Raw genomic sequence first — 27795 nt, forward strand, 5'->3', positions numbered from 1 at the left:
TCTGATTAACAAGGATCATGAATTGACTTATTATTTCCATGAACGGGCCAGGTGCTTCCAGAAGAGAAAAGCTGAGAGAAAACAGTTTATCAGTAAGGAAACTTGCTCTGGTTATAATTCTGGCTCACTATGATTAGCCAAAAGGGCAAATTACTCTGGCTTAAAGATTATGCTTTTCTTAAATGAATTCCTGACTCAGAGGAACCAAAGGTAATTTCCTCTCATTTAAACTGGGTCTTGAACTCAGGGCCTGGGCAGTGATTCTGAGCTTCTTTTGCTCAAGGCTACCACTTGATCCACAGCATCACTTCTGGCTTTTTCTGTTGCTATGGTACTGAGGAAATGAACCCAGAGCTTCATGAATGCTATGCAAGCAGTCTACCACTGAGCCAAATTCTCAGACCTCATTTAAATTCTTAAATACCAATGGGTGCTAGTGTCTCATGCCTATAATCCTAATTACTCAGGAGGCTGAGATCTGAGAATCAGAAACTTGAAGCCAGTAGGGCAGCAAAGTCTAAGAGGCTCTTATGTCCAATTAACCACTAAAAAGTCTGAAGTGGAGCTGTGGCTCAAGTGGTAGAACACTAGCCTTGAATGGAAATATTTAGGGATTGCATTCAGGCTCTAAGTTCAAACACTAGGTCTATACAAACAGGCTTTTTGTTCTCTCTCTCTCTCTCTCTCTCTCTCTCTCTCTCTCTCTCTCTCTCTCTCTCTCTCTCTCTCTCTCTCTCTCTCTCTATCCTTTGCCAGTCCTAGGGCTTAAACTCTGGGCCTGGGCTCTGTCCCTGAGCTTCATTTACTCAAGACTAACATTCTACCACTTGACCTAGACAGTGCCACTTCTGGCTTTTCTGAGTAGTTTATTGGAGACAGGAATCCCAACGGACTTTCCTGCCCAGGCTGGCTTCAAACTGCAATCCTCAGATCTCAGCCTCCCGAGTAGCTAGGATTATAGGCATGATCTACTGGTGCCCAGCTCAAACACACATTTTAAATATCCTACAAAATAGTACCAACTTGGTAAAGGGAAAGATAATTTAACAGATCTCAAGGTTCATTTCCTCATGGATTTCCTGATATAATCCATAAACAAGGTATATTTCAAAAAGCAGAGTTGGAAAACACAACACACTGGGGTATAAGCTCAGTGTGCATTCAATTTCCAGTCTGGATGATTATGAATTCTTGAGTTTACCAACAGAAGCAATCCAACTGGCTTAACAAGACAAGTACTAATTTCTCTCTCTGTCTCTTCTGGTCAGAAGGAATCTCTATCTTGTGAAATAGTCTGTTTGTCTGACTTACCTAACAGTATCTGGATAAGAAAGGCCATGAATGTGACCAAGAAGGAATACCAAAGGCAGTACTCAGCAGAAGGCAAGGGCAGATTGGCCAGGTAGCTTTGTTGTTTACCTCCAGCTTGTATTATCAATTGTTTTTTAGCAACATCAATCTTAACAGCAGAAATCCCAAAGAGAATAGTAACAAACTGTTAACAATGTTATCTAAAGAAACAAAATCCCAGCAAGCTGCTAAAGTGTCATGTCTCCTGAGAGAGCACAGTGATCCTGCCGCAGCCATGCCAACCAATGCCCATCAGGAAGACAGACAGGTGGGTCTTGCTGCAGTAAACACATGTAAGCAAAGTATCACAGTAGGCACTCTCTGAAGGTCAGACCAAGTGTGCTAATAAAATTAGGTCATGTTTTCTTTCCTTCCTTCCTGTTAAGTCAGAAAGAACATTACCAAGAAATACATGAGAATAATTCACTTTGGCTTTAAATGAACTATACTCACTAACAGTTCATTTTTTTAAAATGTCTTGGCTATTGAAATGTTTTACTCTGTATAATCTCAGGCATTTAAATTATTTGAGAACAACAACAACAACAAAATAGTTTAAGCTTTACTAAATAACTGCAGATTTTATAAGGAACAATTATAGGCAAACTATGGGAATGTAAGTGCTCAGTTCTCTCAACCAAATACTGGAATGACTATGAGAAGCAACCCGTGCCTTGCACAGTAAAGAGGTACAGAAGAGAGGGGAAGAATTAGCAAATGGCCTATAATGCTGAGAGCAGTGTAATAAAAACAGTAACACACTATATAAAACACAGATATTGGGGTGGGAAGATGGCTCAGTGGTAGAGTGTTTGCCTTTTATGCAAGAGGCACTGGGTTCAATTCCTCAGCACCATATAAGCAGAAAAAGCCAGAAGTTGCACTGTGGCTCAAGTGGTAGAGCACTAGCCTTGAGCAGAAGAGCTCAGGGACAGTTCCCAGGCTCAGAGCTCAGGCCCCACAACTGACAAAACAACAACAACAAACAACAACAACCCCCCCCCAAAAAAAACAAACCACAGATATTTTCCTTGCTTTACAATATTTAACCTCCCTCCTTCTCCCTCTTCCTACCCCTCTCTCCAGAGTTTCACTTAGGATCTAGCATTTGGTTGGGCTTGCTTGTTCAGCTGGCGCTCTACTACTACTTGAGCCACAAAGTTACCCTAGCTTTTTGCTGGTTATTTTGGAGATGGACTCGAAGACTTTTCTGCTGTCCAGGATAACTTTAAAAAGTGATCCTCTCTATCTCAGTCATCTAAGTAGCTAGGATTATAGGGATGAGCCATTGGAACTTAGCTGTTTATATTCCTGTAAATTGGTATCACTACTAAAACCTAGTGATTACTAGAAATGGAAAGTATATAGATGAAGGCAAGGCAGGCCAGGCACCGGTGGCTCACACCTGTAATCCTAGCTACTCAGAAGGCTAAGATCTGAGGATCGCAGTTCAAAGCCAGACAGGGCAGGAAAGTCCCCTTGAGACTCTTATCTCCAATTAACCACCAGAAAACCAGAAGTGGCGCTGTGGCTCAAGTGGTAGAGGGCTAACTTTGAGCTGAAAAGCACACTGACAGCACCCAAGCCCAGAGTTCAAGCCCCATGACCGACCAAAAATAGCCAATAGTCCAGCCAGGTCTAGACAAGCCATAACTTTAGTCCTAACCTATATGATAACTAACATATAACAATCCCAATTACAAGAACCAAATCAACCCAGAGAAGAAACAGGAGAAACAGGCATTTATCTGAATCAAGAGAAAAAACAACTTTAACCATATATCTAAGGTTTGCTACATGTAATCAAATCTTTCTAATTTCAGACAGGCATCCATTTCTTTTTTTTTAAATTGAATTTGACTTTACTATCATTTTTAAAATCTCTCCTCTCAAGAAGAGTGATAGAAGAAATAGCCATTTGTTAAAATTGCAGATTAATAAAATCTTTTTTTTTGGGGGGGGGGTTCGGTCGTGGGGCCCGAACTCTGGGCCTAGGCACTGTCCCTCAGCTCTTCAGCTCAAGCTAGCGCGCTACAACTTGAGCCACAGCACCACTTCCGGCTTTTTTCTTTTTGCTTATGTGGTGCTGAGGAATCAAACCAAGGGCCTCATGCATGCAAGGCAAGCGCTCTACCACTGAGCCACCTTCCCAGCCCCTGATAAAATCTTTTAAAATCATCTGGCTTCAATAAAACATTTTTACCTGCAGAAGGTTGTTACAATGTAGGCATATTTCCATTTCCCATTGAAGAGAAAATGGGACATGGGATAAACAGTGATCTATAGGCACTTCCTGAAGGCTGTTGGATGACAGCGTATTCTCAAGACCAACTCAATGGTAACTATGGCAATGTATTAAGTACTCAATTTTTGAGTTCTGGTAAAATGCATGCTGGGTCAACCAGTACTTAGGACTTTTTGTTTTAAAAATCTTGCTGTCTTCTATCCCAGAACACTGAATAATAATATTAAGAAACTGATATTCCAAGTGCCTTGATGTTTTACCAGTCTTGATGGATAGAGGAGGAACTATTGTAGCCTCTGTATGTGAAGGAAGACATGCCAAACAGTGTTGTAGAACTCTTATGTTTATAGGTGAAGCCATGTGGTAAAGCCAACTTAAGTCTTTAATGAAAGGTACAATCTGTAAGGAAGAGTGGGGTTTCTCAACAGCACATGTGATTGGTATGAATCCTTTCCTTGGTGGTATTTTTGAGATAAATGTTACTACAGTACTAAAAATAATCTTCCCGTTTACAACCAGCAAGTTAACAATGACATCAGCCCAGCGGAAGTACACTGGACCACAACCGCTGCTGATTCGCCATTTCCAAACAAAGTCACAGGGCAAAGAGAAGGCAGAAAACTAATTGCAGGGCAGACTTCATGATGACAGACCAAAAGCAACCACTTCAGGATGCAGAAGATAGGCATCCTTTTTTTTTTTTTTTTTTTTTTGGTCGGTCATGGGGCTTGAACTCTGGGCCTGGGTACTGTCCCTCAGCTTTTTAGCTTAAGGCTAGTGCTCTACCACTTGAGCCACAGTGCCACTTCTGGCTTTTTCTATTTAGGTGGTGCTGAGAAAACGAACCCAGGGCCTCATGCATGGGAAGCAAGCACTCTACCACTGAGCCTCCTAGATGCCCCTAGGCATCTTTTTGTGTTGTTGTTGTTGGTCATGGGGCTTGAACTCTGGGCCTGAGTGCTGTCTCTCAGCTCTTCAACTCAAGGCTAGCGCTCTACCACTTGAGCTATAGTGCCACTTCCCATTTTCTGGTGGTTTATCGGAGATAAGAATTTCACAGGCTTCCCTGCCTGGGCTGGCTTTGAACCATGATCTTCAGATCTCAGCCTCCTGAGTAGGATTACAAGCAAAAGCCACCGTGCCCAGTTCTAGGGCATCCATTTTTTAAGCACTATCAATTTATAGATTTAACTAAGCTGTAAGTTACTTTTAATCTTTAACAACCACAAAACAATTACAGATATCACAGAAAGGGGACATGCAATAACCTAATATTGCAGAGAATGCAGTAAGAGCATTCCTATTTGTTTAAATAAACACTGAGCTGCTGAGTTTCATAGCAGCTCCTGGGGACAGTTAGCCAAAATCTACCAATAATCGTTTTCAAGTGGAGATGAAAAGATTTGGAATGATGTATTCAACAACCTTCAGATTTGAGGCATCACACGCAACTGCTCAATCAGCATAACAAAATCCTGTCAAATCCCAAGCTTGGGTTAATAGGCTCTTCTTAGTACATTTCAAATATGAATGACAAGAAGCCCTATCTGATTATTTCCAAGCTCCCATACCACATAACCCATTTCACTTTTTTGCTCTTCGTATGCCTATGGTTCACTGAGGAATGTGGTTAGAAAAATCACTATTCTAAACATAAAGGCATGACTATAGTGATAGAGAGCTTATCTAGCAAACAAGAAGCCCTGGGTTCAATCCTCAGAACCAAAATGACAGACAGACAGATGGGATGGATGGTGGATGGATGAATGAACAAATGGATAGAGCTGCTAAAATCTCCTTTTCTTCTCTCTCTCTTGAAAATATCTGCTAATTCCTATTGGGTGAGATAAATGCTGAAGATTAGTTTTCCAAGTATCTGTGTATCTTTCTTTTTTTTTTTTTTTGGTAGGTTGTAGGGCTTGAATTCTGGACCTGGGCGCAGTCCCTCAGCTCTTCAGCTCAAGGCTAGAGCTCTACCACTTGAGCCACAGTGCCACTTCCGGCTTTTCTGTTTAGTGGTGCTGAGGAATCAAACCCAGGATCTCATAAATGCAAGGCAAGCACTCTACCACTGAGACACCTTCCCAGCCCTGTCTGTTCATCTTATTTTTCTAGTTTTCCTACTTAGACTTTCAGTCTTGTACTCAGTTTAGTAAAATTTAGGGTTTACCAGACTCTTCAGAAAGAGCTTGCTATAAAATGTCACCGACACATAGGTGTTAATAGCACATATGTGTTGGCAGCTGCCACTTTTGCTTTGAAACACTAAAAATTAAAGCATAAAAACTTTCCTTAGTAGCTTATACTTATAACCCTAGCGACTCAGGAGGCTGAGATCAGAGAAATACAGTTTGAAGCCAGCATATGCAGGAAAGCCCATGAGACTAGAAAAAATGGTGGAAGTGGAGCTTACTTCAGGACATGCCTCAGGACAGTCACCAAACAAAACAAATCAAAAACTTCCTTTTAGAAAGGCCTTCTCTACTATTAAAAACAATGTTCAAAAGTATTATCTCAAAGTTTTTTAACAACATATCCTAAGCTTTTAATCAGTAACAATTTTTTTTTTAAGCCAGTAACGGGATTTGAATTTAGGGCCCTGCACTTACTTCTTGGCTTGCTTGCTGGCATTCCATCACATTTAAGCCATTAATCTAATATAAGCATTGTGTTGGTTAGCTGGAGATAGAGCCTTCTGCTTTTTTTTTCTGCCTAGGCTGTCTTAAAACCAGGATTTCCCACTTTCTGAGCAGCTAGGATTACAAGCATGAGTCACTGATCTCACTGGTGTCTGGCTCAATAGTGATCTTTAGGTTGGTTGGATTATTAAAAAAATTTTTCGTTTTCTTCTTGTTGTTAACCGTATTTAAAATTTTCCCTACAACTCACATATTTAATGTTATTTTGTTTAGCCAACTAATTATTTTTGTGTGTGTATATGCACTGCTCTTTGGGCTTGAACCAATTTATAACTTATTCATTATAACTTACTCATGACTTCTGACAGGGTTTTAACTGGCTAATACTAAAAAAATTCTAAAATGGCAACTGAAGTTCTGGTTCTTCTTTAGGTTTCCCAACTTCCAAGGAATCTTAAATTCCTGAAGAGATGAGCATACTGGCTCGAGCTTCTAATCCTATTTGGTAAGCAGAGAATGGAGATTGTGGTTCAAGGCCAGGCTGGGCATAAAAGTTTCCAACACTCCATCTCTACCATACAATGGTACCCACTTGTTATCCCAGCCCAGGCCAGCTGGAGCATAACCAACACATCTATCTAAAAAATAACCTGCATGAGAAGAAGCTAGAAGTGTGGCACAAGTGATAAATTGCCTGCTTGTAGGTATAAGGGCCTCAGTCCAATCCCCCAGGACCGAAAAAAAGAGCCCAAAGACAATCTATTTTTGCCAGTGCACTTTCCCACTGGGAAGGCTTCTTTCTAAAGCACTTATACAACACGTGAAAATATACCAAATGGTAAATCGCAAGTGTCTTGGCAAAAGATGTTCAACCTTCTCATTAACTAAGATGGTCTGTTAAAAGTCTAGTAGAGTCAATGTTAATCAGTCTCAGAGTCAACCTAGGGGTTCAAGCATGACATGTGGCCATAGTAACCTGAGGCCAACCACATGCTTCTATCTTTCTGTAGAATAGTTTAGTCAATAGGACAAATACTGAAGAATCTTCTGTACTGGAGCAGCCTCTCCTCCAGGGAAGTAGAGCTGTGCAGACCTCAATTACCTAAAGATAGTAATTCAACATGAAGCTCACCTTTGTGGCCATGGTCTTCACCCCATGAATTCTCCACTCTCCATTTCACAAAAGCACCATCCTGATCATCCTATAAGAAAGTAGATGAGAGGGTCCAGTCTAAAACTAGAATCCTCCTGCCTTGGTGTCACATAATTTTAGCTCTTCTGCAGTCACCCAACAGCTTGCTCTATAACCAGGATATAAATGATCAAGGCTATATCCTTCCTACTGTGGTAAAAGTACAACAAAACTAACAAGCCTTTCTTCTTTATATTCTGCTTTATACAGAAAATAGACAAGTAAAAATGCTAATTGAATAATGCTAAGGGAAGCAAAAATCTATTAAATTACTAAAAGCAGTGTGTACCATCTGAAGTCAAGGATTCCCATTTTTAGTCAATCAGATTCTTCAAAAGGCATCTCACTGCATTATTTTAGAGATGATTCAAAGACCTGAGCAGAGTTTTTTTTGTTTTTGTTTTACAAACGAAATAAAAATATTCTTATCATATGTTTGATTTTCTACTCATGGAAACCAAGTAATAGTACTCTGCAAATATGTTTTTACTGATTCAGAAACACAAATATTGAACTTAATACAAAAGAGACTGAACAGCAAAGCAAAATAAATTTTCATAAACCTCAGGCAACAAACAAACCCCTCTTTTTATCTTCATTATTAAAATAAACTCAATTTTTACATTTTTAAAGACACTGATATGTGTACAGTGATACCATGACAAACTTCATTTAGAGTCTGTTATGATAAGAGAGAACAAAAGGAAGGCTTCATTTGAGCAAAGGTTTTTCTCTCTTGTATTTATTCAGGGCATTTGTTGATGTCAAAACAGCTTAAATCTTTGTAGCAAGAAGAAAGCACTGACCCTTGTATCATTTCACCTGTCAGCTCCCACTGTGTCTCCCTGCATGAAGTCTTCATCCATGTGAGACCTGATTCCCCCCTTTACTGCTTTGCTGACATGAACACTCTACTCTAGTCTTTGATCTTAGTAATGTCAGTTTCTGTAACTCAGCCAACAAGCCGACCCACAAGTTTCAAACACTAACCTGTACTAAAGTAAGAAACCGTACATTCTCACGTTTGAATTATAAACAAAACACAAAATTAATAGTTTTAAAATTTCATTTAGCTATTTTTGTACTGGTACTGGGCACTGTCCCTTAGCTTCTGTGCTCAAGGCTAGCACTCTACTACTTGAGCCATAGCTCCACTTCTGACTTTTGGGTGGTTAAGGTTAAGAGTCTCATGGACTTTCCTGCCAGAGCTGGCTTCGGACCATAATCCTCAGATCTCAGCCTCCTAAGTAGTTAGGAATGCAGGTGTGAGCTAGTAGTGCCCACCTTATGTTTCTATGATTATAAATCTACTGGGCAGGGTAGCAAAAAAAATTCCTTATTAAGTTAGTTTCTAAAAAACTTATAGTCTGTGACATTCTTTCCAGTATGCTAGAAGGAGAACATAATTACTTGTAAGGGTAAAGAGTTAAAAGTTCCAAGTCTCCTTTTCTTTATGGTCCTGAGAATAGGGACTAAACTAATCATTCTACAGCTTATAAGTGAGGAAGCTAATTTGTGAAAGATGAATTTTCAGCTATTGTTTACAACACTAAGTCCTAGAAATAGTGATATTTACTAGGCATAGTTCTTCACAGTAAGTGCGAAATACTTCACATCCAACTTCCTACAGCTAAGTATTAGGCTTGGTGGTCACAAATTACTGTTATTTACATCTTGCTACAGAAGCATCTTAATCACAAATGAAAGGTAGGTAAGTCTGAACATAGTTCAATCAAGACATGAACACTTTAGGGGCACATTTTGAATTCTTTGTGAAATTGAAATTATTTTCTAAGTTCCTTTGCAGACCTCTCTTTACACTAAGACCTTCCAAAGTTACAGAGAAGTAGTTACTTCCTTACTCTTTGCTGATCCAAATTCTGCTATTCATGGAAATTTCCTATTTTTATTACCCTCTGAGCATGTAGCCAAACCTAAGTGACATAGGTACAATGTCTTACATGGAAGCTAACTTTCAACAGAAATCATGTAATATACCATGAATGTAGCTCTGCTAAACACTCAGCAGAAAACTGTGGATCCATCTGTGCAAACATGGCAACAGGTATGCTGTGGGTCCTACCTTCTCTGAGAAAGCAGTGAAGGTCATGGCGTGGGTCATAAGTGACTCACCAAAAGCCAACCTCTCAGCCTTATTCATGTTCTTCAAGGAGACACCAAACACTAACTCATGGTCATAGCTGGAAAAAGAATGACAGCACAAGATAAAGGGAAGACAACCATTGCTTGACTATAAAAGGAGCCAAGAAGACAGTGTGAGTTCTAGCTGTAGCTCTTTAAGAGAATATGGCACACACAGAACTTAGTCTGTCATGTGTCACAAAATTAGTCAAGAAAAAGTGTAATGACTAACCAGTAATTTCTCCATCAAATGTTGACAAGATCAGTTTACTGTATTATTTTGGCAATAAAACTTTTATTTCTATTATTTTTTGTTTGTTTAGGCTTGAACTCAGAGCCTCATGTTCTCCCTTAACTTTTTCACTTAAGATTGGCACCCTACCACTTGAGCCATATCTCTGCTTCCAGCTTTTTGCTGTTTAGTTGGGAGTTCAGAGTCTCATGGACTTTTCTTGCCCTGGCTGTCTATGATCTTGATCCCAGATCTCAGCATCCTGAATAGCTAGGATTATAAACATGAGCCACCAGTGCCCAGCTACTAGGAAAACTTTTAAAAAGTTGAAAAAAGCCTTTGAAGTAACATTTTACAAAATGGGCCCTTTCAGGATGGTAGAACCTCTTGGTTTCTGAATTCATTTAAACTGCTGATAGTGAAATTTAAATACACAATGCGCAAAATATTGGATATTGTTTAAAAAATAAGCCACTAATCCTTTCTTTAGGAGACTTTTCTTTTTTCTTGTTAACTATCAAGATATTTACTCAAACCTGAGCATGGTCGTGCATCTCCGTAATTCTAGCACCTGAAGGCAAGAGCAGGAGGATTCAGAGCTCAAGGTAGCCTGAGCTACTTGGCTAGTTCCAGGCCAGCCTGTACCACATCATAGTGAGACCCTGTCTCAAAAAAGGAAAAAAAAATCAAGAAAGATGGAATACAATGCAACTATGTATTTAAAAAAATCAAATCAAACTACTATAAAAAAATATGCCAGGTGTCAGTGGCTCATGCCTGTAATCCTAGCTACTCAGGAGGTTGATATCTGAGGATCTCAGTTTGAAGCTGGCTGGGGCAGAAAAGTCCCTGTGAGACTCTTATCTCCAATTAACTACTCAAAAACTGGAAGTGGCACTGTGGCTCAAAGTGGTAGAGTGCTAGTGTTGAGCACAAAGAGGCTCAGGAACAGTGCCCAAGTCCTGAGTTCAAGCCCCACAACCAACCAAAAAAACAAAAAAAAAAAACAAAAACAAAGGCAATTCAAACTGCTCAGAAGGTAGAGACTGGGAGGATCCGGTTTGAGGTCAGGGCAAGCAAAAGTTAGCAGACCCCACCTCATGCAGTAAGTTAGGCCTGATAGTGTACACCTGTCATCAGAGCTATGCAGGAGGCATAAGACGTTTGAGGACAAGGCTAGTCCAAGCAAAAACTCCAAACTGTATTTGAAAAATAACTAAAATAAAAGGGCTGGGGTGTGGCTCAAGTGGTAAGAGTACCTGAGTTTAAATCCTAGTACCATTTAAAAAAATGCACTTACTCAATTTCTTACTACTAACAATAAGTAACTCTAAAATGGTATATTTTAACAGTCAAAGAATATTGTATGATTTTAGTCTGTAAATGGGTCTTCAATATCATGAAAGACAAGAAAGTTTTAAGGTATGCCAACAAATTACAAAATACTTAAGATATCAAGGTGAGCAGTTTAAGATGGCTCAAATAGCAAACACGAGGTCCAGAAAGCCTTTCATCACATTCCCAAAAGTGCGCTGAGCAGATTTATATAGGAATCAGTTGTGTTTTTAGGGTTTTCTAATACAGGATGGTTTTTTAGGAACACCCATGATTTATGCTCAAGTATGATCTTGAGTTACTGACTAATACAGTCAGATATGTGAAGTTTTTGCTATAAGACCTAATATGCTACAGGATATAAAGAAAGAGACCCACTCTTAGGCCAATTTTAATCTTGGGATGAACCTCAGCAGAGTCATTAAGGATCAAGAGTACTCTCAACACCAACAACTCACAAATGACTTTTCTATTTTCAGTTTCTTGTACTCACACATTCATGTCACTGAGTCCCAGCTTGCCATTGAAGTGTTTTCCAACATCACAGCCAAACCACACAGCCTACAGATAAAGCAAAGAGGAAGTCAGCATAAACTCTATCTTAGTATTATACTTAGTATACTTAGTATTATTTTTTTTTCAAGCAGGATACTTAGTATTATTTTAACCCCAGTTTGAGAAAGAAAAACAATACTAACCTCTCCATCTTTGATGGAAGCAGCAACCATTTTTTTCAAGAAGTCAATGGGCTGGTTATTATATAGAGTTTTTCTTCCTCCAACCATATTGCTCAAGTAGTCTACGGTGTAAAGTTTGTTGTACTTGTGCTGGGGCCTTGGGTCATTCACAAAACAAATCTTTTGAGATCAAGAACATGCCGATTAGAGCACAAAACCAGGAATGTCAAGCAAGACACATACTTCTCCTCAAGGTTCCTATGTTTGCATCAAGCTCATCATCTCTACCTACAAAAATAAATATGACAGCCTCAATGTAAAATAACTACGAAAGAAAAAGTAGTAAAACACATGTGAGAAAGATCCTTGCAAATTCTAATTAGTGCAAGGGACACATATGGAAGCTGCATCTGACTTTTCTATTGGTAAGGACTGCCCCAAAACTAATTGTGAAAAATTGCACGTGTGGAGTAAGACAAATTAGGACAGCCTATCACTGTAAAGCTCCCTGATATCAAGTTATAAGACAGGATTCACCCAGAAATCTACTTTGCTTGCAAGAGTATCAAGGAAAGAAGCTCTGGTAATCTTGCTACGCAGATGAGGAAGACCTGAGGGACAGGAAGGACTAGGAAAAGCAATGCTTCCTCTAAAAAGGAAGTTCCCAGAGGAGGCAGGAGATGGTGGTTCCCACCTATAATCTTAGCTACTCAGGAAGTGACGACCAGGAGGAATTTTGCTTAAGATTAGCCTGGAAAAATGTTTGTGAGATCCCATCTCAACCAATAAAGAGCTCAACACAGCGGAATACACTTGTCATTCCAGCTATGTGAAAAGCATAAATAGGAGAATCACCAAATAAGTTGACCAAGGTATAAATGTAAGACCCTACTCAAAAAATAACTCAAGGTCAGGCTGGGAAGGTAGCTCAGTGGTAGAGTGCTTGCCTTGCATGCATGAGGCCCTGGGTTCGATTCCTCAGCACCACAGCCAGAAGTGGCACTGTGGCTCAAGTGGTAGAGCGCTAGCCTTGAGCTGAAGAGCTGAGGGACAGTACCGAGGCCCAGAGGTCAGGCCCCACGACTGGCAAAAAAAAAAAAAAAAAAAGAAAAAGAAAAAATAACTCAAGGTAAACATAAGGTTCTCAATTTAAACCCAAGTACCACCCAAAGAAAAATAAGGTTCCTAGAGGGGCCCATAGTATGGAGGTGCACTAAGTCCATGGTAAGAAATATCTCATTTACATAGTCTTTGCAGAATAACTGTGGGCCCAAACCAGGGGCCTGAGTGTTGTCACAGTCAGAAAAGTCTTAAGGGAACACTGGGAAAGGTAATATATCCTGGCTTGGCTTGACTAACTAGGCATAAGAATTTCTTCAGAGAAAGAAAAATAAAAAATTTGTTTAGCATCAAATTTGATGATCATGCACATTAACTCAACATTCTTCTACTCTTTCTCATAGTCAACAGGTATTTCAAAATAAACAGCCAGCGGCTGCCAGTGCCAGTCTCCAACCTTATCTTCCATATTGAAGAGTGGCTTGACATGTTCTCTGTAAAACTCCAAGGGTGAAATGGGGCCAATCTTATGATAATTCTTATCTTTATCTCGATACTCCCAGGTGAATGTCTCTGGAGGATTACCCAAACAGATGCACACCACTCTGAAAATCTGCAAAAGAGAACAGATAAGCAATAGCTAAGGATAAAGTGTTATTTTCAACTTCTCCATTTTCCTTAAGCTTGGGCAAAGTAAGAAATTAGTGGCTAAATTCAAGTCAGGGCTGGGAAGGTGGCTCAGTGGTAGAGTGCTTGCCTTGCATGCATGAGGCCCTGGGTTCAATTCCTCAGCACCACATAAGCAGAAAAAGCCAGGAGTGGCACTGTGGCTCAAGTGGTAGAGTACTAGCCTTAAGCTGAAGAGCTGAAGGACAGCACCCAGGCCCAGAGTTCAGGCCCACAACTGACAAAAAAAAAAAAAAAAAATTCAAGCCAGAAGTTTCAACCAGAAATCTAATACTGCTCCAAAAATTTGTAAGATTGATGCTTGTGGCTTGATTATCAGTCAACTCCAAGTTCTCAAATAAACACTCTACACAATGAAACTTCGAAATGTTAATGTCTCGTGCTTAGTACTCATCCTGCAAATTAAACTTCCTTAGCAAAGAAACTTGCCCAACATTGATAACCAGCAATGTTGCTGCTCTCCTGATATGTCAAGTGACAATGACATAATTTATAAACAAATTTCCTTTCCTTTATGCATTGAGGTTTTCCTTTGATTGTGATGGTGGTCTCTATTCATAGAACAGTCACTAACTGAATTTTCGGCTGGAGCTTGGATGGTGATGCTTGTTAAAAGTATTATTTGAAAAACAAGCAACTTTTAGTAATATGATACCCTTTTTTTTAAGATTGCAAGACAGTAATGTATTATTTGAGGGGGGAGGCAGGAGCAGAACTGGGGATTGAACCCAGGGCCTCAAAAGTGATACAAGTATTCTACCACTAAGTGACATCACAATCCTTAAATAACAAATTTCCTAATGATGTCTTTACATCTTCAAGTTAGCCTCAATATAATCTGAAGATACAATTACACTGTTTTCATTTTATAGAATAGCAAAAATAGAAAAATAAAGAAAAACCTTATAAAAGTCAGAATATATAAAGTACTTCCTTTTCTATCTTAATTCTCGTATTTTTTTAAAAAACATAATGCTGTAATTTACCTCTTCTTTTCTGCCCAGTCACCAGATTGACCAAACTCCATCTCTCATATGCCTACACTGTTTGTACCAAATAAATCCAAATTCCCACGAACTCATTTACTTATATACATTCAGTAAGAATATAACATGCATTGCTCCTAAGTGTACACAACTCAATTTATTATTTCTTATGTCCTAGGGCTTGAAATCAGACCATAGACGCCATCCCTGAGCATTTTTGCTCAAGGCTAGTGCTCGGTATACCATTTGAGCCACAGCTCCAAGCTCTTTTTTTGTTGGCTGTGGGGCTTGAACTCTGGGCCTAGGCACTGTCCCGGAGCTCTTCAGCTCCAGGTGAACACTCTACCTCTTGACTCACAGCACCACTTCTGGTTTTCTGGTGTTTAATTGGCTATAAGAGTCTCACGGACTTTCCTGCCAGGCTGGCTTTGAACTGTAATCCTCAGGTATCAGTCTCCAGAGTAGCTAGGATTATAGGTATGAGCCACCGGCACCTGGCCACACTGACTTTTTTGGTGCATAATTGAAGATAAGAGTCTCTCAGAGGGCTGGGAAGGTGGCTCAGTGGTAGAGTGCTTACCTTGCATGCATGAGGCCCTGGGTTTGATTTCTCAGCACCACATAAGCAAAAAGAAAAAAGCCAGAAGTGGCGCTGTGGGTCCAGTGGTAGAGTGCTAGCCTTGAGCTGCAGAGCTGAGGGACAGTGCCCAGGCCCAGAGTTCAGGCCCCACGACTGGACCCCCCCCCAAAAAAAAAAAAGAGTCTCTCAGACTTTCCTGCCTGGGCTGGCTTCACACTACAATCCTCAGATCCGTCTCCCCTGAGTAGCTAGGATAACAGGAGTGAGCCACCAATATCCAGCCAATTCATTTGATTTTAGCACATATAAATACTGATGTGTCAATTATAGAACACCTAAAAAAGCTTTATCTGACTTCTTTACAGTATATAATCCACAACTTCTACAGCTAAGGATCAGTTTTGCCTATTCATTAATTTCATATAAATAGAATCACAGGGCATATTCATGTTGCTGTACGAATAAGCATTTTATTCTTTTTGTGTGCGTGCTGGTCCCAGGGCTTCAACTCAGAGTCTGAATGATGTTTTTGAGCTTTTATGCTCAAGGCTAGCAATCCACCTCTTGGACCACAGCTCCACTTCTGGCTTTTTGGGTAGTTAACTGGAGGCAAAAGTCTCATGGACTTTTTTTCCTGGGCTGGCTTTGAACTGTGATCATCTTCCTGAGCAGCTAGGATTACAGGTGTGAGCTACTGGCAGCTGGCTACAATTGTTCTTTATTGCTATAGTTCTACTAATTTTACAGAAGTATATTAACTTACAAAAGAGGTCATGCTTGTCTTTATGTCATTTTGTTGTGCTTTCCACTAGAGAGCCTTCCTATATTAGGATTTACTGTGCATTTTATGAACCTGAACTGTTGGTCTTGAACCACTTCTCTTTAATGTTAAATAATGTTCAGGTTGGTAGTTCTAGCACAGAAAAGATGGGGAGAGCAGGACAACACATAAGCAAAAGGAATTGAGTTACTCTAGCTATGGATTCACACAGACTAGAGTCATTATGTACTTGCTTAGCACCAAGGCCACAATGGCAACTTCAGGAAACTGTTACCACAAGAACATTACCACTACTAACTATGGTCAGAACAAAGATAGGGAAGATGTACGGCTAGATACAATTTATATTAAGAAGGTTTTTTTTTTTTTTTGGGGTCCGGTCATGGGGCCTGAACTCAAGGCCTGGGCGCTGTCCCTGAGCTCTTCAGCTCAAGGCTAGCGCTCTACCACTTGAGCCACAGCGCCACTTCCGGCTTTTTTCTTTTTGCTTATGTGGTGCTGAGGAATCGAACCCAGGGCTTTGAGCATGCAAGTCGAGCGCTCTACCACTGAGCCACTTTCCCAGCCCCATTAAGAAGGTTTTATAGACAGAAACTAGAGTATATTCAATGATTAAATGCCTTAAGTATATGCAAGAGTGAAACCATTATGATTAATTCTGTTATCCATATGCAGTGAATCCAGTTCAGTTAAGCTCTGGACAACAAAAAGGGAACATAGGACTGGGCCTGATGAAGGTTAGGGTGACTAAGTAAATTTGTTTACTTTTTTTGGGGGGGGGGGGAGGGGGTCCGTTGTGGGGCCTGAACTCTGGGCCTGGGCGCTGTCCCTCAGCTCTTCAGCTCAAGGTTCTACCACTTGGGCCACAGCGCCACTTCCAGCTTTTTTTCTTTTTGCTTATGTGGTGCTGGGGAATCGAACCCAGGGCCTCAGGCATGCAAGGCAAGCACTCTACCACTGAGCCAGCTTCCCAGCCTTTCTGTTTACTTTTATACATACTTTAAAGGTAGGTATGAATGTTGGGCAATATAATTTGCAAAGTATTTTATTGTGCTTGACTCCCTACCTAAAGTAAAAAATATTAAGTTATCCCCTCCTTTTCCCCAAAAATGCATCACTGAAGCTCAGGATGTTAGTAGACTGCTTGCCTATCATATGCAAGGCATATTATATATTAGAAGTAATCTGCATTTCAACTATCTAAATGAAGTCTATGGTGAACTTTTTGCAAGACAGTATTCATGGCCCATTACATATATTTTATAAATAAGAATTTTTATCAAAAATACATTTAATCTGATGTGGAAGAAATAGTTGTATTGTTAAAGCTCACAGAATTCACAAACTATAGACCATGATAATGACAATTTGCCTTGTGAAGGTTAAAATGTGTTTGTGACTTCAAGTATCATTATCTCACAATACTGTGCGTGAAATATGTGAAATTTATGTAATCACTTAATCTAAAAAAATCATTAAAAATAATATATAAATATTTAAGATATAAATGTGGATAAGGATGACAACTCTTCTTCCTTGATTCCAGTGAAGCTCTGTAAATTGAGCCCTATGGCTTTTATACTATTTGTTTACCAGGACTATAAATTACCTAAAGTCATTCACATTTAAGTTAGCTTGTAATGCTTTAATAAATAGTTGAGTGAACTCTAAGTTAAAAAGCAAATTTTGCAATATTTGCAAGGTCCATGACACTGTATTTTTTTTTGTGTGGGGGGGAGTCTGGTCCTGGGGCCTGAACTCTGGGCCTGGGCACTGTCCCTCAGTTCTTCAGCTCAAGGCTAGCGTTCTACCACTTGAGCCACAGTGCCACTTCAGGCTTTTTTCTTTCTGCTTATATGGTGCTGAGGAATCGAGCCCAGGGCCTCATGCATGCAAGGCAAGTGCTCTACCACTGAGCCACCTTCCCAGACCCAAAACTGTATTTTCTTGATAAGAGACTGCTCTTGTGAAGTAAGGTCCCCTGTTCTCAAATGTACAAAATTGGAGGTGAGCTTTGGACCAAGTGTGCCCTCTAGTGGGCAAAGCAGGAGTGTCATCTGCTTCTCACAAAATTTATCCGGCATTCAGGACAAAGAAAAAATACTACTGAACACAAATCACTATAGCAAACTAAATAAATGATGTGCACTCATATTCCTCAGAATAGAGTTACAAATTTATTCTTCATACTACTTACTTTCTGGTATATATATATATATATATATGTATATATGCACATGAGTGTACATTATACATATATGTGTATATATATATATATATATATATATATGTATAAAGTTTGCCTTTCCCAATAGAATGTAAATTATGAAAAGGTAGGGATTCTTACCCATTGGCTCACTGCTGAATACCCAATGCCTTATAACAGTGTCAGGTATGTCTATTAAAAATTTAATGTCTTTCACAGTATGTCTGGTGATATTAGCTAGCAGTTACTCTCCTGTTTCTAATGGGAAAGCAGCGGAAAGTAGGTGTCTCTTTCCAATAAATTCATGTTCAGTTTTCTCTCACACACAAAACACAGGACTATGAAACTTTAGTAACATAGCTGAAACAATCTACTGTAGCAGTGACAGAGACTGAATCTACTTGATTTTCTGTGATTGCGACCTGTTTACTAGTTTTATGGTGAAGATCTTTTCAAAGGGGAAAGAAGCTGCTGGTGGTTTTGGTTCTCCTGACAGCAACTCAACACCATCCAAGGATCTAGGGATCTTCACATTACCCCAAGAATTGGGTGAAAAGTACGTCTGAAGGATGAGCACGTTCAGTAGTAACTGTGACAAAATCTGACAAGGAGGAAGTGTATGCACTAACCAGAGCAGCCTGCCTGTCTCCAACAGTCATTTCATTTTGAAGACATGTGGCACACCATGCTCTTACTGAAAGCACTGTTTCCTCTGGTGAAGCTTGCTGGGGATTACAGTGAGTTTGACTGAATTCACAGCTTCTTTTATTCTCATAAGAATTTCATTAAGCCTTCTCGGCATGCGTACCCACTCTGGAGGTTCTTAATGCAATTCTGCCAACTAGAGCAGTGGATCACAGGGATATATGAGTTCTGACTGTCAGTACTTGTATACTCTGGAGTTCCCAGACAGTCAGGCAGCCAGATCAAACTCTGGAAATTCTGATGAGTGAATGAACTTGGCTCAGTAATTATGGACCAATTCTTTGTATAAGAAGGTGTTATTGCAAAGGATGTCACCTGTGAGAATGGAAATCATGATATGATACCAAGTTCTGTCATTGTTACTACATTGTTCAATCTCTGTACCAATTACAATGATTACAATTTTATCTTTATCAGCACAGATGATTGAGAAAAAAAATTTTTTAAGCACAAAGAAAAAACACATATAGGAGCTGGTTTCTAGAAGGAGATAGAAGGCCTTCCATAGCCACTACCTGTAGTCGCAGAAAGCCCAGATGTAATGATAGTGCAATCATTTTGAAGTGTATGCATTATTATAACAAAGGATGAGTTATCTTTCATGAAGTCTCTTCTCTGTGCTTAGGTATTATATGCCATTCTTGTTATGAAATTGAAGTTCATGTAGGAAAACAAACTTTTTTATTACATAAAACTTTACAACACTTATGAAATCAATTTGGCTTGTACACATATACTATTTCTGCAGGAATTGTCCAAAATTCTCCACAGACATAGCCTTCATTCTCATTAGGTGCTGGCTTCAGCCTAACCATCTGGGACTGTTCTATTAAATTACTGCCAGATTTATGCATCCTCCTCTTTCTAGTAAATATCTCTGCTAACGTACTGACTACATTCTACTTCAGTTTTTTTGCAATAGCAATCTGAGTTTTTATTCCACAAAAAAAGAAGTATTCACTGAACATATGACTTATAATTGTGATTTTGGCAAACATAAATGTTAGGACCAACCTGATAAAAATTTATTGAAATAGAATCAAGTGGCTAGACTAAGGGAGTATACACCTTCCAAAATGCTAGAAAGCTAAAGGCAGAGAGATGTTTGGCATAGTGGCACCTGGAACTGATTCTGCAATTCTCCAACTCTGTAGCCCAATAATTATTACTTTTGATTTTTTTTAAATACACACACAAGTTAGTGTTTGCAATTATTCCTTCCAACATAAATTACTGGAGAAAGTTCTAAGTTTTTTGATCCACTAAGATATCCTTTCAGTCCTTGGAAGGGAAGAGCTAGGGGAAGCCATGCTGGGATACACTGAATTTACATTCACCTCTTGGGGCCATCTGGCTTCTGATTAAGGCTGTATATCCTTGCTAATTAAATTGGGAATTTAAACTAATCTTCCTATGTGGATATGTATAATTCCCGTCTAACAATCTATGGCCCATCAGAAAAGCTACATTTGGTGTCAGGAAGGTCCAGTTAAATGTATCTCATACTAAGGCAGGTCTCATGAGAAGGTCTAGTTAAATATGTCTCAGAAGGCAAAGTATAAATTGGAAAGCACTTGCAAATCTGAATTTATAAAGGAGTGCAACTGTACTTGGTCTCTTAAAAGTACTTTTTTCTAGAGAAGAATTCTATTTTAAATGACTTGCTGAAATCAATGGTGAATAACAGAATCAGCATAAGGAAAGGAAAAAGAAAAAAACAACACAGAAAGCCTGAGACATAGAACATGGGGGAAAATGTACAGATGCCAACTTTAAAACAAATGAATAGGATTGAGTCAATTCCTACATGGATTAATCTGGAAGAAAAGTCAGTTATGTGAGAGGGGGAAGGATCTAGCAGGTGAGAACCAGTCATGAATATTCAGAAGGATGAGAACCTTCTGTCTAAATCCAGCTACAAGCAGGCACAAATGGCAGGAAGGTGAAGAGAAGGTAGTTCAACCAAGTTGTTTGTACAGAGGCAAAACTGGTAAGCCTAAGACAGTGCAAACATGGCAGGATCATAGAATCTTCATTTCTACTGCCAGTATTGAGTTGAGAGTATGCACAACAAAATCTAAAGGACTGTATAAATATTAAATAAACTGTAGTAAAATGCAAAGCTACAATGTTTTTGTTTGAGACACAGTCTCACTATGTAGTCCAGGCCGACCTTGAAGTCCCTATGCAGTCCAAGCTGGCCCAAACTTGGGATCCTCCTTCCATAATCTTCTGAGTGCAGTGTCCACCACCACACCCAGCTTGCTATAATGCTCTTAAATCATTTACCTTAATTAGTCTTACTCATAGAAAAACTAGGTTCACAGGCAAAATGATCTTTTGTTCATGCATACTGGCTATAAGTGTCCTCATAAAGAGCTGAACTTTGAAGGCAATTCAAACTGCCTTCAATGAGGGCAATGAGCTAATTGTAAGAGAGGAATAAGGGAATGTGCTACAAAGAGAAATGGAAAAGAAAGGGAAGATAGCTCTCTACTGCTTCCTAGTGGAGAATGGAAGAAGGGCAAGGATCTGTTTAAAAACAACAAAACAGAAGCTACTTGGTCAGGCACACAAGTAAAATAACTTCTAGAGGCATTAAATGTATATTCAGACCGAGAAAGACATATAAAAGTATATCTAGAAGTTACATGATTTAGATACAGATAACTAGTAGTCAAATAATGATCTTGAGATTGCTTCTAGAGTGATGTTTGAACCAAAGAAAGGAAATATAAATGCAGATTCTCTTACCCCACTTCAGACCTATTCAATTTGCATTTAATAAAATCCCCGGTTGAGTCACATGTACTTTAGAGTTTAAAGCTTTAGACCAGATCGATCTGTCCCTCCTACAAAACCTTGCTTCTTCATTTCTGACTTTTCTCCTTCACACATCATCCCTTTCTGCACACTCTCTACCCTACTGCCCTAACTTCCAAACACCCTTCTCTCATATAGGCGAGATCTCATCAGAAGATACCAAGACATCACCTGGACACTATACTTTCCTTGTCCTTCACAAATGACTCATCAGCAAGCCCTAACAGGATCACTCCCAATATCTACCCTGAAATTGATGTATTCCTCTTCACTCTTACCAACCTTGCCCAAGCCATTATAATCTCTAATCTATGTGACCACAATTAGCTTCCTATTGTGTCTCCCCTCTTTTCCTGCTGATTTATAGCTGGTATAAAACACCCAGAGGGAGGGTTTTTATTTGGTTTGGGTTTGTTGAGTTTTTGTTTTTGTTTTTGTTTTAGATAAAGTCTCACTATGTAGCCAGGCTAGCCTGGAAGTTTTGATCCCCCTGCCTAAGTTGCCCAGTTTTACTAGGGTTGCAGGCATGCACCACCATGTCCAACTTCGTAGTAAACATTTTGTCTCCTTCCCCCTACCCTGGAAGCTTGAATTCAAGGCTTGGGTTCTATCCCTGGGCTTTTGTGCTCAAGGCTAGCACTCTGCCACTTTAAGCCACAGCTCCATTTCTGGCTTTTTGGTAGTTAACTGGAGGTAAGACTTTTATGGACTTTCTTGCCCGGGCTGTCTTTGAACCATGATCCTCAGATCTCAGCCTCCCAAGTAGCTAAGATTATAGGCATGAGCCACCTGTATCTGGGCAGAGTAAAGGTTTTTTTGTTTTGTTTTTTTTAGGGGGGTCCAGTCATGAGGCCCGAACTCTGGGCCTGGGTGCTGTCCCTCAGCTCTTCAGCTCAAGGCTAGTGCTCCACCACTTGAGCCACAGCACCACTTCCGGCTTTTTTCTTTTTGCTTATGTGGTGCTGAGGAATCAAACCCAGGGCTTTAGGCATGCAAGGCAAGTGCTCTACCACTAAGCCACCTTCCTAGCCCCAGAGTAAAGGTTTTTAAAACAAAAGTATGTCATTTAAATAAAATGCAAGCTGTACCATGGTCTGTAGGTCCTATATAAGCCAGTTCCCATTTCCTCTGTAAGATCTGTTTCAATTACTCTCATCTTTGCTTTCCAAGTTCAAAACACAATACCTTCTTCTTTTTTTTGGCCAGTCCTGGGGCTTGAACTCAGTGCCTGGGCACTGTCTCTGAGCTTCTTTTGCTCAAAGCTAGTACTCTAAACTGAGTGCTGGTGGGGGCTCAGGCCTATAATCCTACCTACTCAGGAGGTTGAGATCTGAGGACTGCAACTCAAAGCTAGCTCAGGCAGGAAAGTCAGTGGGACTCTTGTCTCCAATTAACCACCAGAAAACTGGAAGTGGTGCTGTGGCTCAAGTGGTACAGTGCTTACCTTGAGCTGAAGAGCTCAGGGACAGTGCCCCTACGAACCCCCCCCCCACACACACACATACACACACACACACATAAAGCTAGCACTCTACCACTTGAGCCATAGTACCACTTCTGGCTTTTTCTGTTTATGTGGTACTGAGGAATTAAACCCAGGGCTTCATGCATACTATGCAAGCACTCTACTACTAAGCCACATTCCCAGCCCCATATCTTCTTTTTAGCTCTCAAAAATACCATCTTTTTTTTCTATCTCAGAGCATTTGTACCTGCTGTATTGTGTGGGATGTTCTTCTTTACCCACATTTCAGATCAGATCTGACCTCAGAAAGACTTGTCCCCTCTACTAATTATCATATTTTATGGTCCTCATAGCATGTATCACTCTTAGATTACTTATTATTCATTTACTTCTGGAGGCTGGAATGTAACTTAGAGTGTCTGCCTGACTCCTATGCAGGAGGTACTGGGTTCATTGTCCAGAATGACCTAGAGGAAAGTGGGGACCACGACACCACAAAAAGAAATTAGTAAAAGGTTAACAAGAAAAATAGATAAAGGATACAAATAGAGAGTTCACGAAATGGTGTTCATTCTCCAGATTAAAAAAAATACAAAATAAAATTACAGTATTATTTACCTATCAGATTGGCAAAACTTGAATTGTTTATTTTATAAAGTAAAGGGAAACAAGTTCTATCAGACACTGATGCAAAAACTCCAGGATGATTTGGCATGACATATCAAAAATACACATTTTCCTTCATTTCCCTCCTCCTTCTCCCCTCCTTCCTTCCATTTTTTAGCACTAGGATTAAACTCAGGGCCTGAAGTTTTTTGTTTTTTGTTTTTTTTGAGTCCGGTCGTGGGGCCTGAACTCTGGGCCTGGGTGCTATCCCTCAGCTCTTCAGCTCAAGGCTAGCGCTCTACCACTTGAGCCACAGCACCACTTCTGGCTTTTTTCTTTTTGCTTATGTGGTGCTGAGGAATTGAACCCAGGGCATCATACATGCAAGGCAAGCGCTCTACCACTGAGCCACCTTCCCAACCCGGGCCTGAAGTTTTATAAGGCAAGCACTCTACTACTGGGCTACATCACTAGTCCTGTGTTGTTCTTAAGAACTGAGGACTATGCTATATACTTTCCTAAATCAATGAAAATACCTTTCTGTCCCTTTTCTTGGCATTTACTTATGAATTTGTTGATAAAAGACAGATTTTGGTAGGAATTCAACAATCCTAAAAGGATCCCCCTAGAAGAGTGGATACAATGAGAAAACATTGTTACAGAAGTGGCTATACATCTCCAAACAGATCTGCCTTTATAAGCAACATGTACTTCTCTCAGAAAAACTGTCTTTAGCCTAAACACATGCCATTCAAAGCTTTCTGAGCTACACGGTGGTTCATTTAAGTCATCATTTTGACTTGCCCATAATCCCAGGCAAATCTTAAGTACTAATTTGTGGCTTTATATGAAGTTAGAACCTTTATTACCAAAGAGTCAGTTTCAATAAAGAGTAGTCATTTAGAGAATTGTAAAAATTTAAAAACCTACCACATAGAAGTCTTTGATGAACAGTTCAGGTAGGATCATTATGTAAATACCTATACTTGGGACTTAAAGTGGTGCCTTACTATTTCTTCAAGTAAAGGTAGGAAAGGTAAACAAAACATTTGAAAAATGTATCTGTCCTATATATTTCCCCCTGTACTGCAAAGCATTTTTTAGTGCTAGGGATTGAACTGGGGGCCTTGGCTTTGCAAGGTGGATGCTCCACCACTTGAGCCACACCTTCAACCCTCTGCTCTAATTCTTATCAGCCAATTACTTTCCTCCAGCAATCTTATGATTAGGACATGGATCTTACAACATAGTAATCCAATGATCATTAAAGTAAACATCACAAGCCAAGATGATACTTAGGTCTCTAAGAAGCAGTATTCGGACCTTTTCCATAAAGGCAGAATCTCCATCCTGCCACACCTCCACTATCTTAACCTAATCATAAATGAAGGCAAATTATGCAGAAGGGATGGCCTCTGTCACTTTATTTCAAGCAATGAGGAAGAAAAATAACATTTACTGGACTGTGCTCCATGCAAGATACTTACTATTTCACATTCTTGTATTTAATTCCTTACTTTTTTCCTCAAAAAAAAAAAAAAAAGTTCATGGGCTGGGAAGGTGGCTCAGTGGTAGAGTGCTTGCCTTGCATGCATGAGGCCCTGGGTTCCATTCCTCAGCACCACATAAGCAAAAAGAAAAAAGCTGGAAGTGGCGCTGTGGCTCAAGTGGTAGAGTACTAGCCTTGAGCTGAAGAGCTGAAGGACAGAACCCAAGCCCAGAGTTCAGGTCCATGACTGGACCCCCCCCCCCCCACAAAAAAAAAAGTTCAATGAGGAAATTACCTTAAATCCCAAACTGAATCTCAAGTGATCTACCCAAGATTACAGGATATTAATAGAGCCAGAATCTAAATCTGTGGTTTTTTTCCTTCTACAGTAAAACATCTCACTTTAATAGAAACATTTAAGAAGTACAGAAAGATAAATATGAGATAATTCAAATGTGTTTTAAATGAAACTTCTGAATTCATCTACAACAAATATGTGAGAAACAGGTACTGTGTTAAACATAAGACTTTATGCTAGGTACCAGTGGCTCATGCTGTAATCCTAGCTACTCGTGAGGCCAAGATCTGAATATTATGATTCAAAGCCAACTTCAGCAGAAAGTCCAATTAATTACCAAGAAGCCAAAATGAAGCTGTGGCTCAAGTGGTAGAGGGCCAGCCTTGAGTGAGAAAGCAAAGGGAGATCATAAGGTCCTGAGTTCAAGCACCAGTAGGGGTCAAAAGAAACAAACAAACATACAAACTGAGACTTAAGACAGGCTGGGCACTGTGGTTCATGTCTGAAAACTAGCTACTCAAGAGATTAAGATCTGAGGATCATGGTTCAAAGCCAGCCCAGGCAGGAAAGTTCATGAGACTCTTATCTCTCTTAAGCACTGAAAGAGCCAGTAGAGGAGCTGTGGCTGAAGTGGTAGAGTACTAACCTTGAGTGAAAAAGCTCAAGGGCAGAGCTTAGGCCCCAAACTCAAACCCCAAGTCTAACACACATACACACAAAAGAAACTAAGACACTGTTCTATGTTACATGTCAGTTAAGTAAAGAGAAGGCTAGACCTCACACAGGCCGAATCCACAGACCACTCTATATTGCCATTCTTTTTGTTGTTGTTGTTGGTCGTGGGCTTGAACTCTGTGCATGGGTGCTGTTCCTCAGCTCTTCAGCTCAAGGCTAGAGCTCTACCACTTGAGCCACAACACCACTTCTGGTTTTCTGAGTGGTTTATTGGAGGTAAGAGTCTCACAGACTTTCCTGCTTGGGCTGGCTTTGAACCCTGATCCTCAGATCTCAGCTTCCTGAGTAGCTAGGGTTACAAGCATGAGCCACCGGTGCCTGCCTATATTGCCATTCTTAAAATATGAAGACAAACACAAGTTAAGCATTAGAAACACTAAAATGAAACACATTGAAAAACTCAGCCATTTTAACTTCACAATCTTGAAATGAGAACTACTAATGAGCTCAATGTCAGAAAAGATAATACTTGTTCTTTTCTCAAAGTAAGTTCACAGTTTTATGAATATTTACTCTGGATTATAAACTGTATTAAGTAATAAAGATTCTTATCTGCTTCAATAATAAATACTCTTACAACTTGGTATGTGTTTGGTGCTTTTTAAGTTTTCTAAAATATTTCCACATATACTATTTTAACAATATAACACCAGCAGCTCATCATCTTTACTCTTACTGAATAAAACTAAAAGTCCTGACATCTGTCTAGGATCTCTTACATCTAATGCTAGTATACACACACACTCCCTTTACCAGAGAAACCTTCCATATTAGACACCTGGTAAATTCCTACTGCTCTTTGAGGAGCTAGCTCAGATATCTTCCCTATTACTGAATCAGTCATTCCCCACCATGACCACAAAATCCTGTAAAGATTTATTATCATTATTCATGTGTTTTGCCAGCAGAGACTAGTTTTCTTTTTCTTTTTTTTTTTGGGTCCGGTTGTGGGGCCTGAACTCTGGGCCTAGGCGCTGTCCCTCAGCTCTTCAGCTCAAGGCTAGCGCTCTACCACTTGAGCCACAGCCCCACTTCCGGCTTTTTTCTTTTTGCTTATGTGGTGCTGAGGAATCGAACCCAGGGTCTCATGCATGCAAGGCAAGTGCTCTACCACTGAGCCACCTTCCCAGCCCCAAGACTAGTTTTCTTATCTTTGTTTCTCATTAGTGTCAAACTTGCAGAAAGTATTCAATGTTTACAAAATGCATAAATGAACAAATTATACATAGGCTACTAAACCTAAAATATGAGTATGAATCCTGTATTAAAATGCAAAGGAAAGTTAAGCCTCAGATTTTTATTTGTTCAGCTACAATAAGTCATTTTCATTTAATTAAAATATTAATTGCAATGGCTACACTTCCAAACCAGGTTAACAGACGGAATATTCTAAGAATTCTTTAGAAGAGTTACAAAAAATCCAAACGATTCTTATTACCTCTTCCATCATGGTGTCCTGTGTAGCTGAGATTTCTCCTTTGGTTGCTCCACTGTGTACCAGGTTCCGCAGTCGTATACAGAATTCTCTCATCTATGAGAGAAACTTAGTTAGTACTCCAATAG

The 27795-nt window shown here is 39.8% G+C and overlaps 1 protein-coding gene across 1 annotated transcript in view; it reads right to left on the reverse strand.

Moving 5' to 3' along the window:
* Blmh (bleomycin hydrolase) overlaps positions 1-27795 on the reverse strand; it is a 49011-nt gene that overhangs the window by 14120 nt on the left and 7096 nt on the right. Inside the window, exons 6-11 of the mRNA XM_070027400.1 lie at positions 27671-27763; positions 13329-13484; positions 11834-11992; positions 11629-11696; positions 9510-9627; positions 7367-7436 (exon numbers count right to left, since the gene is read on the reverse strand). Of these exons, the coding sequence (XP_069883501.1) occupies positions 7367-7436; positions 9510-9627; positions 11629-11696; positions 11834-11992; positions 13329-13484; positions 27671-27763 (664 nt within the window). The remainder of the gene's footprint in view (positions 1-7366; positions 7437-9509; positions 9628-11628; positions 11697-11833; positions 11993-13328; positions 13485-27670; positions 27764-27795) is intronic.

The sequence above is a fragment of the Dipodomys merriami genome, unplaced genomic scaffold (assembly GCF_024711535.1).
Source record: "Dipodomys merriami isolate MVZ:Mamm:240054 unplaced genomic scaffold, mDipMer1.0.p SCAF_19, whole genome shotgun sequence".
NCBI lineage: Eukaryota > Metazoa > Chordata > Mammalia > Rodentia > Heteromyidae > Dipodomys > Dipodomys merriami.